The 12,156-nt window shown below is 49.1% G+C and overlaps 1 protein-coding gene across 3 annotated transcripts in view; it reads right to left on the reverse strand.

Moving 5' to 3' along the window:
* STAT2 (signal transducer and activator of transcription 2) overlaps positions 1-12,156 on the reverse strand; it is a 38,465-nt gene that overhangs the window by 13,502 nt on the left and 12,807 nt on the right. For all 3 annotated transcript variants that reach the window (XM_063119834.1, XM_063119835.1, XM_063119833.1), the window contains exons 5-14: positions 9,961-10,053; positions 7,956-8,034; positions 6,411-6,499; positions 6,062-6,210; positions 4,496-4,654; positions 4,300-4,392; positions 3,281-3,340; positions 3,118-3,138; positions 2,058-2,151; positions 1,138-1,200 (exon numbers count right to left, since the gene is read on the reverse strand). In XM_063119834.1, the coding sequence (XP_062975904.1) occupies positions 1,138-1,200; positions 2,058-2,151; positions 3,118-3,138; positions 3,281-3,340; positions 4,300-4,392; positions 4,496-4,654; positions 6,062-6,210; positions 6,411-6,499; positions 7,956-8,034; positions 9,961-10,053 (900 nt within the window). The remainder of the gene's footprint in view (positions 1-1,137; positions 1,201-2,057; positions 2,152-3,117; positions 3,139-3,280; positions 3,341-4,299; positions 4,393-4,495; positions 4,655-6,061; positions 6,211-6,410; positions 6,500-7,955; positions 8,035-9,960; positions 10,054-12,156) is intronic.

Here is a 12,156-nt window from a genome sequence, read left to right on the forward strand (position 1 = left end):
GCCTTACTAGGGTTCCTGTCCTAAAAGACGGCCCTGGAAATGTTGTAAATAAATAGCGATGTATGTGGCATCTTAAAGATGTATTGCGGCATAAGCTTTTATGGACTAGATGTCTGAAGCGTTATCCTTAGTTGGCAGATTAAACACGCGTGAATGTCGAGGGGTGTGTGAAGAGCAGGGTAAAAAGGCAGTGAAATGCAATACAATAAATCTCTTTGCTGTTCTTGAAAGTGACCCTTGTGTTTGCTGTAACAAATGAATGCTGGGATTTGCTATCATTTAGCACTTTTCACATGAAAGGTACTTTGCTATGTTTGCCTAACAACTCTGCAAAGTAGATCCCCCCCCCAATCCCATTATTTCCTGCAGATTGTAGAACTGAAGCCAAGAGACAGTGATGTCACATCCAAGTCTGTGGCAGGGGCGGGGTTTGCGTTCAGGTCTCACAAAACCAAATCCAAACTACATAGCAAAGGGGCAGGGGACAAACTTCCAATATTGCTAGCTGCCTGATCGAAAAGCCCAGAGGGGAGCCAGCCTGGGAAGCTCCCACCTCTCACATTATTGGGCTGCTGAAAACCGAGGACAGGGGCTGGGGCAATCTCTGGCCCTCCAGATCTTGTAGGGACTCCAACTCCCAGCATGGCCAATGGTCAGGGCTGATGAGAGCTACAGTCCAACAACATTTGGAGGGATGCAGGTTGCCCACCCTGCCCCCAAAACTCCACAACATGGAGCGGGATTTCAACCACCATTCAATGGAAAATCCCATGGAAAAAACGGCATGCCAGTAATATTAAAAGGGTGTGTGTATGTATATGACACCCTTCCCGAACCTGGCACTGTCTAGAAGTATTGGACTACAACACCCATCACGCTAGCTGGGTAATTATGGGAGTCCAGCACATTTGATGGGGGCTAGGTTGGGGAGAGCCAATATATGGGAAAGGTATCTTATGTTTTCCACAGAAAGGTTTTTCCAAGAAGGGGATTTTATTATTATTATTTTGCTGGATTTATATAGCTGTCCCATAGCACAGGCCCTCTGGGGAGCTCACAAGACAGAGCAGCTCTCTGCCTGACCCCAGTTCTGGGGCTCATATCCTACCTGGCATCTTCCCTAACAGGCAAACCCACCTCACTGATGCCTTTGCCGCCCTTGCCTTTGCCTGAGCCGCTGCTTTTCTGCTCTTTCAGCATCTGCCAAGAGAAGGGAAGAGCAATCACACAAGCTGAGGGTTGGAAAACACCAGAGACCAGCAAACCCAAGCCGTGGCCAGGAGGCATAGCCGTCCTTGGGCTTCCGAAAGATAGATCCTCGGTGCAGTGCAGGCCTCAAGCTCGGAGAAGAAGGAAAGAATGCCGTGCGACTCATTACAATACCTGCAAAGGTGATTCTCCGGAGGCTTCAAGCAACCAAGCCACACAAACGTACAGAAAGTAGTAGCAGTCAAGACCAGGACCGACCTGAACCTTAGGGGAAATTCCTCTCTGCCCAACATATGGTGCTCAGTCATAATGTGCTTATGAGTAGCCCATTCACGAAGTTCCTCACCACCCCCTGACTGAGAAATTCGCTGCACTTGGGTGCCAATTCCCGACACCATCACCTTGGCCTCTGGGCGTTTCCTAGAAGAGCTTTCCCCAGCCTGGTGCCCTCCAGATATTTTGGACTTGAACTTCCAACAGCCCTAGGCAGTGTGATCAGGAATACTGGAAGTTCTGGAGGGCACCACACTGAGGAAGGCTGTCCTAGACGAAACAGGAGAGTAAGAAATGAAAGAGCACTTTCCCAGGCCTCATAACGTTAGGGTAAGGGTATTCCTGATTCCGAGCACTACCATAGAGAAGGCCCTCTCTTGTGTAGATGTTAAATGTACTTCTCTTATGGAAGGGGTGCAGAGAAGGTCTCCTCTGATGAACTTCATGCATGGGCAGGTTGTTATGGGATTTTCAGATCCTTCTTCTACGACTTAAGAATTCCACTCACCACCCCAACCCCTTCCCAGAGCTACAAGAGTTTTGAGTCTCCCACCACGCTCTCACCAGGCCCGTACAATGTACTTGAAGTCACACACTAGCCCATCCACCTGGGGACTGTCCATCATCAAGGTTTTGCTCTTTGAGGTCAAGATGTTGAACCTCCGAAACCTTCAAAATGAAAGAGTGAGGTTTAAAAAGAAGAACAGACAAAACCCAATCACAGAAGCAAGCTGCCATCCCGAGGGCCAGAGGCGGACATATTTAGATATATTTCTATTGGCATGACATATTAGTCAAATGGCAGGGTGGGCAGCCCATCCACCCCTCCCCACAAACCAAAGTTCTCTCCTCTCCTGCACGCCTGCTGCAGCCCACCTGGCCATCTTGGCTACCATCTTTCCTTCTGATTTTGCCCACAACACAATTGTGTTGTACCCTGCCTCGATCCAGAGGGAGAGGCGGGTAACAAATAAATATGTTGTAAAGCAGCAGTTTCTGCAGCTGAAACTCTCCCCATGGCCTGAGTTCGATCACAGCGGAAGCTGGTTCTCAGGCAGCCGGCTCGGGTCAACTCAGCCTTCCATCCTCCCGAGGTCAGTAAAATGAGTACCCAGTTAGTTGGGGGAAAGGTAATAACGGCCGGGGAAGGCAACGGCAAACCACCCCGCTATAAGGCCTGCCAAGAAAACGTCAGCGAAAGCTGGCGTCCCTGCAAGAGTCAGTAATGACTCAGTGCTTGCACGAGAGGTTCCTTTCCTTTCCCTGTTGTTATTATTATATGGGCACCAGTTCTATGAGGAAGCCCTCATGGCACAAAACGTGTCCTTTTTGGCTCCCAACCAACACCAACCTCAGCTAGTGATGTCCCTGTCATCCTTCATCAGTCTACCACGTGATGCCCTCCGGATGTGCTGGGCTGCAATGCCCATCATCCCCAGCCAGCATGGCCAATGGTCAGGAATTATGGGAGTTGCAGTCCAATATATCTGGAGGGTAGCAGGATGGGGGAGGCTCGTCTACGGGATGAATGAATGTACTGGGTGAGAAATGATCCCCTACCCTCCCACACCGCCACCCTAAGCCCCAGTTGAGAAAGGCTCACGGCGCTCTGTTGTTTTCCCAACTGTTTCTTACCCTGGCAAATTAGCAGCATCCCTGCAAGAGATGGGAGAAAAAAAAGAAAGAATGTTCAGCCAACAATGGTCATGTTCCACTGGCCTTCCCATTGGGCTGCTGCAGCCTCCAGGCCTGTCCTTGTGAGAATAGCAAAGCCTGCTGCTTCGGCAGGAGGACTCACTTGTCAATCTCAATCGTCACCTCCATCGGGTGGTCTCGGTCCAGCAGCTTCACCAGGAGCCTGAAGAGTGGCAACAACCAATGGCGGTTAACAATCCACATGGCCCGAAGTGGCAGATCTCTCTTCCTCCACTGTCTCCGCCCCCCTCCCCACCCTGGTAGCTCCATGGCAAAATCCAAGCATTTGACTGCCATGCTGATTGCTTACTGAATTGCTGTCATTGTGACTTGGTGTGCAATTTCTATTTTGTATATTGCAATAAAGGTAAACCCATAGGTTGATCAGGAAGCTAGCCTCTCACGGCCTTGGCACTGCCCTGGGACGGCAAGTGAAAGCTAGTTTCTGTACAGAGATGGGGTGGAATACAAACATTCCAGTAGTGGGCGGGGCTCAGGGCAAGTGGGGCAGAGCCAAAAATACAAGCATATTTTAGCTTTAAGCTCTTTCTGCCGGTAAATTTTAGGAGAGGCTTTTCAACCTGTTAGAATGGGGAGGTAGGTGGGTGGGGGAAATACTGCCCCCAAACCGGAAAGCCAGGAAACAATTTGCAGTCAGGGGAAAGGCAGCATGACCATCTGGGGACCCAAAGAGGTCACATTTGACTAGGATGACCATATGGAAAGAAGAACTGAGCTCCTGTATCTTTTAACAGTTGTATTGAAAAGGGGATTTCAACAGGTGCCACTTGCATACATGCAGCACCTGGTGAAATGCCCTCTTCATCACAACAGTTAAAGCTGCAGGAACAATACTAGAGTGACCAGATGCAAAAGAGGGCAGGACTCCTGCAGCTTTAACTGTGGTGACGAAGAGGGAATTTCACCAGGGGCCGCATGCACCTGGATTTTCGAATCCAAAGCCCGGATTTGCACAGTCCTGTCAATCAGGGACTGAAGCCTCTTGATCAGGCCATCTCCCTAGGTCTCCCACTTACAACTTTCAGTTCCCACCACTCCCACCACCCCCAATGTAGGCACCAGGAGGAGGTGGTGACCACCGCTAGGTTGAGTGCCTCTCACCTGGCACGGACAGAGAACTTGCTGCTGGTTTTCAGCACCAGAGGCCGGCGGTTGGGGTGAGGCATCTTAGGCTGACTTTCCACGACAAATGCACTGGGCAGGGGGAACACAGCAGAGGAAGGTATCAGCACCCACGAACCACACCTACGTTCCTCTCTGCCCTTCTCAAGGAAGACCCTGGCCCTCCCCATGGCACCTTTTCAAAAGGCAGAAGATTTGCTCCTGCAGCCGCTTTTCTAGCTGGGGCAACTGGTCTTTCAGGGGGTCTCGCTGATAGGTCATCTTTTTGTACAACTCCGCCAGCGTCTGCAGCAGCCTCAGCAAACTGAAGAGGTCCTCGGCACAACTGGTGAACCTGCAGGACGCAAACGGGATTAATGGAGAGTAGGACCTCAGAGGGGTGAGATTGGGCCTGTTCAGACGACACTTCAGGCTCTGTGATTAGCGAAACTGTGGTTCTCTGGGGGTAGCACTAACCACAAGCAGTGCTGTTAAGCCATGGTTAGATCTGCTAACCCTGCTGCAGATGGTCCGACTGCGGTTAGTGAGTGACCAGGGTTTAGCAAAATGCATCACACACGACACCTTAAACCCTGCTGCTTAACCAAAAGCCTTAACCAGCAGGGTTTAAGGTGTTTTCTGAACAGGCCCTGCATATATATATATATGTGTGTGTGTGTGTGTGTGTGTGTGTGTGTGTGTGTGTGTGTGTGTTGTGTGTGTGTTGTGTGTGGTTTACAGATGGGGAAGAAGGGCAGAACTCTCGAAGGTCAAAAGGGATGCCCATGTAGCCAGGGACCGTACTCTGCCCACTCTGTGAATAGCCTATCAGGCTCAGAAGATGCTCAACAGCTCTGATGGGCAGTTAAAGGAAGGGAAATCGTAACTCTGGAGGCCACCCAGCCTACAACAGCCACTCTTCCTTCACAGGGAATGCAGGCAGCTGCCTGTTTAGAGAGTCAAAGCACCGGCCGACATTTTTTCAGAATTAAAAGTTCAGACTTAGACCTTGACAGGTTTATGTAAGGAGCACGTAGAAAAAATTACTCACCTGCAAAGGCCTAGACCCCTTGCCTATCTTTTGGTGTAAAGGTCAGACTAAACATACCATTGATTTCATTAGCAGTTGAATGCCCTTTTAAGAGTAAACAGTAGCCACAGGAGTCCCAGTCCAGATCAGGGCCCTGGTGGGGTGGGTAGAGGGAAATTTAACCCATTGCCACCTGCTACAGTCCTGATCCAGAGTCCCACACAACTCATTTAAAAGCCATTCATGCAATTGCTAATTGTATGAATGTTGTCATAGGTACACAGGAAGCTGCCTTTAACTGAGTCACTACCTTGGTCCATGTAGCCCAGTATTGTCGCCACTTGACTGGCAGAAATGGTTCTCCAGGGTTCTAGGCAGGATTCTTTCCTCGCCCTGCCTAGAGAAGTCAGGAATTGAACCTGTGGCCTTCTGCCTACAAAGCAGAATGTTTTACTTGGACTTGAGCAGCTGAGCTGGGCAGGCCTCCTAACTGGAAGGGAGGGAGCCCAGAACAGATACATAACCGGCAGCGTTCCGTGAAGGCAGGTAATCCTGACGTAACTCTTCATCTGGAGTGATAACTAAATGAAGTCTGCCTTAGGCTTTTTATTGCAATGGTACTTAACAATTAGCCAGCAGGCCTAGTGCTGTTCCTCAAACAGCCAGCCCAGTAAGACTATCCCTCATCCCCAAAATGGCAAAGAGCTGCTTAGGCCCATCAACGGGACCTACCACTTCTCCAATTGTCCCAAGCTGGTATCACAAGTGTCCCCGATACATGCCCGGCGTTGACGATCTTGCCACGCAGCAAGCTCTACCAGCAGCAAGTCTCTTAGAGTGTCCAAGCGGCCCAGCAGTGCCTGGATTTGGGCCAGCATGTCCTGATGGAAAGGCAATGGATAAGTAAGAGTGGATCCATTCGTAGATCAATCAAGAGGGTAAGGGGCAGGAGGGACACGGCACTGTTGGCTTGGTTCCTACGGTCCATGGCTTAGCAAGGATCATGAAAAAGGAACAGGCCTATTTGGGCAGAGAGCCCAGGCTTCTTCTCTTGCACCTCAAGACCACTGGCCAGACTCACCTTGCGGGAGCAGTCCACATTGTTGATCATAGCTTGCAACTCCTGAATTCTTTTGGAATGAGCGGGATCAGTAATGGATGGCGTACTCCCTGCAACAGAAGAGTGCATTCAGGAAGAAGTCTGTACCTTTATACTGTCGGTGAGGTCAGTGATGGACCAAGGAGAAGGACCCAGCTGATCTGTCTCCTAGCAGCAGTTCAGATCCACATGTCTTTCCAACAAGCAAGAAGTAGAAGGCACCTCATGATGGAGGCTGTACCCGTAGCAAGGAATTTGACACACTACTGCCGCTTCGATGCAACACTCGCTCTGCCTCCTGCACCAATCCGCTTAGCCTGTGTGAACCAGCAACAACTGGGCTGAGGCCCACATTATCCACCAAAAGTCAAACATGTGGACTGCAGCTGATTGGTGTTCTGGTTCAGGCACAGTCTAGGTTTCAATGCTTTTGAACTCAGATCCATTTCTAAACTTAGGGAGTAATCCTATGCATGGTTAGGCGGAAAAAAGTCCTACAACTCCCAGCATTCCCTAGCCAGCATGACTGGCTGGGAAATGCTGGGAGTAGTAGGGCTTTACCCCCCTATCGAAACATGCATAGGATTGCACTGGAACATGGTTAATCCTCTATCAGGAGGGAGGTTTCTTTGGAAGACAGGAGCCCTATTCAGGTGGTGGTCTTATCGGGCATAATCAGGGTTCTGAATCGTGCAGAGAGCCTCCAGAGATACAGGAGGCTCTTCTCTTCAGGCAGTCGCCCTCCATGAGTTCAGGGCGAGGGACGCGACAATGGAGGACACCTGAGCAGGGCTTGAGTCATCCATAGAATCTAAGCTGGGGAGACAGGAACACCACGGTGGTCTCCTCCCCGCCCACCAGCTGTTCTTCAGCACACGGGAAGGAAATCAGAAGGCCAGATAGGCAAGAATCATGGACTTTGGAAGGAAAATGAGGGAATGTTGTTTTATTTTAAAATAGGGTGGACAGACATCAGCCTTGTAGGACCTATTTTGTTTTTACTAACTCGAACACTGAGATCCACCAACTAAAGCAGGTTTGGGCAACATGTTTTGTCCTACGACTCCCATCATCCCTCACCATTGGTTATGCTGGCTAGGGCTGATGGGAGCTAAAGGCCAGGATCTGGAGGGGCCACAGGTTGCCCACCCCTGAACTAGAGTCAGCTGCAAAAGACTTAGAATTAAAGCGAATTAACAAATTCTAAACCCCAAAATTTGTTTCAAGTACTACAACTGGGTGGAGTTCATAGTCCCTCCAACAGAAAAATCCATTCCGGGTCACCCCAAGCTTTCTTCCTTTCAGTAGCGTAATGCTGGGGTGGGGAAAAGAGTCATGTTGTTGCTGCTATTATTGAACAACTGATTTGAGTTACTGCAAATCAACCAGAAATCTACAAGTAGATCCCAATCTGCCTCCTGCCCACTCATTTTAAAGGACATCCCCTGGTGTCAGGATTGCCCTCCTCCAACCTTGTTCATTCTTCAAGCTAAGGGTGGCTCTTTCCACCCCCGCAATCTTCCTCACCCAAAATCGTGTGCGTCTTATAACGGAAGTCAAAGGCGTCCTGCAGATCCTCAAGATGCTCTATGTGGTATTTCAGGGCCTGTGAAGTAGAACCAGGTATCGTGCTCAGACAAGGCAAGCAACTTCAGATGGGTAGAACAAGGAACGCCCTGCCTGGCAACCACCCAGAATTAGAGTAAACCCAGAACCCTGACAGTTTTCTGACGGCCATCCATATCCCATTCAACCTCTACAAGCATCTGCCCAATACTATATTCTTGCCTGAATAGCAACCATCCATTTCCAACATGGGAGCAAAGGGACACGGCTGCCATTTTGAAACAGGAGGTTGCCAGAGACAACTGTATGCCTGGCAACACCAGTGGGAAGGACTCATGACGGGGCCTCTGTTAGGCCTTCAAATGCTGCCCCAGTATCTTCCACGGGCTTTCATGGGCCTAACAGAGGACTCATTGCAAGGTTGCTTCCACCACCACCAGGTAAGTTGTAAGGAGAAACACAGTAAAGCTGTAAGGGGGATGTAACGGAAAACACAGGGAGGATTGAGAGAAGCATTCAGATCTCATTGCACTCTTAAAGGTGTTGTTGGGCATAAGACAGAACCTGAAGTTTGCAATAAGCTGGGAGAGTGAGTGAAATGATTCATTTTCAATTATTTTGAAAACAATTCAACCACTGTTCCCCCCAAGCCCATGCTGAACCAAATTGTGGGGAGTCCTCCCAAAATTTTATTTTTCTGTGGTTGCCCTCCTGCACCTTCCCCGACAAGTTTCTCTTAAAAGTGTGAAATGGACTAGACCATAAGGAATTTGCCATCTGGCCTACTCAATTTTACCATTCAATTGACCCCGTGGCGGGTCTAGTCTGTAGAACTTTTTCCTAATAGCAGACACTTCTGGACCAATGGTGGGCAACGTCTGGCCTATAACTCCTATGATCCCTCCCCATAGGCTATGCTGGCCAGGGCTGATGGGAATTGTAGGTCAAAACAACTGGAGGGACAGAAGTTGCCCACTGTTGCGGTAAATTCTACAAGAGGCACCTGCTATTAGGGAAAAGTTCTTTCCCCTTCCGGTGAGGCTCTCTCCAATCTTCATTATCAATATACAATTATCAAGCTGCTATTCCTGTAATACAACAAAATGGAGTACACATTGCTCCTAATGATCATCTGTATACAGACTATCCACATACAGACTTCCCGTAGGTTCAACTAGTGTTGCAGGGTGAAGAGGACACATCTCTGCACGTGAAGCTTCTCTGCTCCCAAGTTCATACTTTGTTGCACAAAAGCGACAATGTTATTGTCTGTTTTTGTTTGTATTTTATGCTTTTTATGGTTTAAAATTTTGTATATTTCTTTTTAATGTTCACTGTTTTTAACTTTTGTAAACCACCCAGAGAGCTTTGGCTATGGGGCGGTATATAAATTAATAATAATAATAATAATAATAATAATAATAATAATAATAATAATAATAATGGTCACGGGAGGAGGGTTTTGTACCCACATTGTTCTTTCTTTATTTTGCTTTTAAATTTTATTTTAAAGATGCTTATAGGACAAAAAACCCTCTCAAAATTCATAAAAACCCATAATGCATAATTAAAAACCCAACTAACAAGTTCGTAACTAATAAAAGCCAAACAGGAAGATCATAACCACCCAAATTCAAGGTCATTAACTCCACTAAAACAATTTCCATCAAGCAGCCCCATAAATTAAGAGAAGGCCACTGAGAATAATTGTGTCTTTAGGGCTTCTCTGAAGGGCTGCAGAGATGGAGCCTGATATTTCCATGTGTTGACTGTAGTTCCTTGCATCTACTGTGCATATGGGGTTGGGGAGGAAAGAATCACAGTATGTCATGCACAAAATGTGTGGCTTGCAGGATCCAGCGGCCCTAAATTAACATACTGAAGAGCTGGAAATACCTGTAAAAAATTACCCTAAGGGAAAGAAAACAGCCTGACACGTTGCTCCATATCCCAACGGCCGTCTCACCTGAATTGCCTTTCGCATCTCCGTTAGCCGGTCCTCAATATTGTGCTCATGACTGATGACTACAGATGCATTAGGCAGGCTCTCCACCTTTGCCTGTAGAGAAAGGAACAGGAAATACATGGGGATCTGTAACACATTTTAGGGAGCCAGGCTCCCGTCACCAAAATATTGCTTGGGGAACTTTAAATGATCATGGGTTTTCAAACATCTTCCTTTAGGGATTCCTTCCAAGCCAACTTGTAGTCCATGTACTTTACATAAGATTCTTGGGCATGTTCTAGGGTTCACAGTTTACATGGGATTGCTGGTCATAAGCCTCTAGTCCTCATTGTCACCAGGGCCAGCGCTTCCATAGAGGCCAGTTAGGCGGCCGCCTAGAGCGCCAAGGTAAGCGCCCCTGGAAGTCGCCCTCCCAGCCTTCTGTCCTGCTCCCCAGCATCCCTGGCTTGGCTTCAGCTGGGCGCCTGCCCAGCAGCTGAAGCCAACCTGGGACACTGGGGGGCGGGGACGGGCAGCTCCACGTTCTGACATCCGGCGCGCGCCGGACATCAGAACATGGAGCTGTCTGACCGCCCTCCCCCAGCTTCCCAACTTGGCTTCAGCTGGGGGCTCCCAGCCAAACCCAAGCCGGGATGCTGGGGGAGGGGAAGGAACGGCTTCACGTTCTGACTTCCGGCGCACACCGGACATCAGAACGTGGAGCCGTCTGACTGCCTTCCCCCAGCTTCCCGGCTTGGCTTCGGCTGGGGGCTCCAAGCCACACAAGCCGGGACGCGGGGTGGGGGGAAGGAACGGCTCCACGTTCTGACTTCCGGCGCATGCCGAAAGTCAGAACATGGAGCCGTCTGACTGCCCTCCCCCAGCTTCCCGGCTTGGTTTTGGCTGGGGGCTCCCAGCCAAAGACAAGCCGGGACGCTGGGGGGCGGGGCGGCGAATGGACGGAATTGGAGCTGCCCGCCCACCTCACCGCAGCGTCCCGCCAAGCCAGGAGGACTTCAGGCGAGGGACAGGTAACCTGTCTTCGCCTACCTGGGGTGGGGGTGGGGATATGGTGGGGTGTGTGTGAAAGCAGCTCACCTTGCCTAGGGCGCAAAAAAGCCTGGCAGCGGCCCTAATTGTCACCCCATGTGAACAGAAAGTATATGCCAGAACAGTATCCTGCAGCTGCATATTGCAGGGGAAGTTCAGAATTGGTGGGCCAGCTGTCTTTCAGGAAAGCTTGTTCATCATTAACAATTTTCTAACACTGAGAAACACCTTGGAACACAGTTTGAAAACCACTGCTCTAGAAGGAAAAAAAATAGGGTAGGGTAAGGCAGAAATGGAGAATTACAGAAGGGAAATAAAACAGGTAAGAGTGGGGAACAAGGCACTGGGGCTAGATCCTAGGGTAACACACAGTACTCAGGTGTGCCATATCAGTGGTGGGTGCCCAGACTGCCTGCCTTCTCCAATTCCATACACACAGAATTTGATGCAGCAAATGAGCCTGCTGGAGAAACCAGAATACTTTTAATGAAGTTTCTAGTCCTCATTGTTGTGAAATATTCGTTTGAATTTAGTCCCGGGGTGCAGAACCTCAAGGGCCATATTCCATTTTGAAGAAGCTGTCAGGGGCTGCATGTCAGCGGTGGGCGGGGTCAATAGCAAAGGGGGAGGGCCAAAAGGCCAAAGAGACCAGCCTATTTTAACTGAAAGTAATTCCTGCCAGTAACTAAGCCTAAGAAGTGGCATTTCAACCTTTCAAAATGGGGAAAACAGCACAAAACCCAGGAAACCCCCAAATGACTGATGGTTGGCGGTGGGACCAAAAGAAGGGGGTGACTATCTGAGGAACCCCAGAGGGCCATATTTGCTCCCTAGGCCTGAGATTCTGGACCCCTGATCTAGCCCTTTGTTGAACGTAGACTGTCTACAGCTTGTATGAATACTTCAAGATCCCCCAGTCTTACTTCTCTACACATACACCACTGCTCTCCTGCCACTCAGTTATTTATATCTTTCTTCCTCCTATTACAATATCCAGATTTAGCAAACAACTACCAAATCCAGTATACAACAGCAAATTGAAAATATGAATGCCAGAGGGGTGCGGGAGGGAGAGAGAATTTGAATGTAATCTAGTGACTTGCATGATTAGCTCTTGGTGTAGATCTTGGACAGGAGGACGTATCAATATTGGGCTGGGTGTGTTAC

Source organism: Elgaria multicarinata, chromosome 3 (genome assembly GCF_023053635.1).
Source record: "Elgaria multicarinata webbii isolate HBS135686 ecotype San Diego chromosome 3, rElgMul1.1.pri, whole genome shotgun sequence".
NCBI lineage: Eukaryota > Metazoa > Chordata > Lepidosauria > Squamata > Anguidae > Elgaria > Elgaria multicarinata.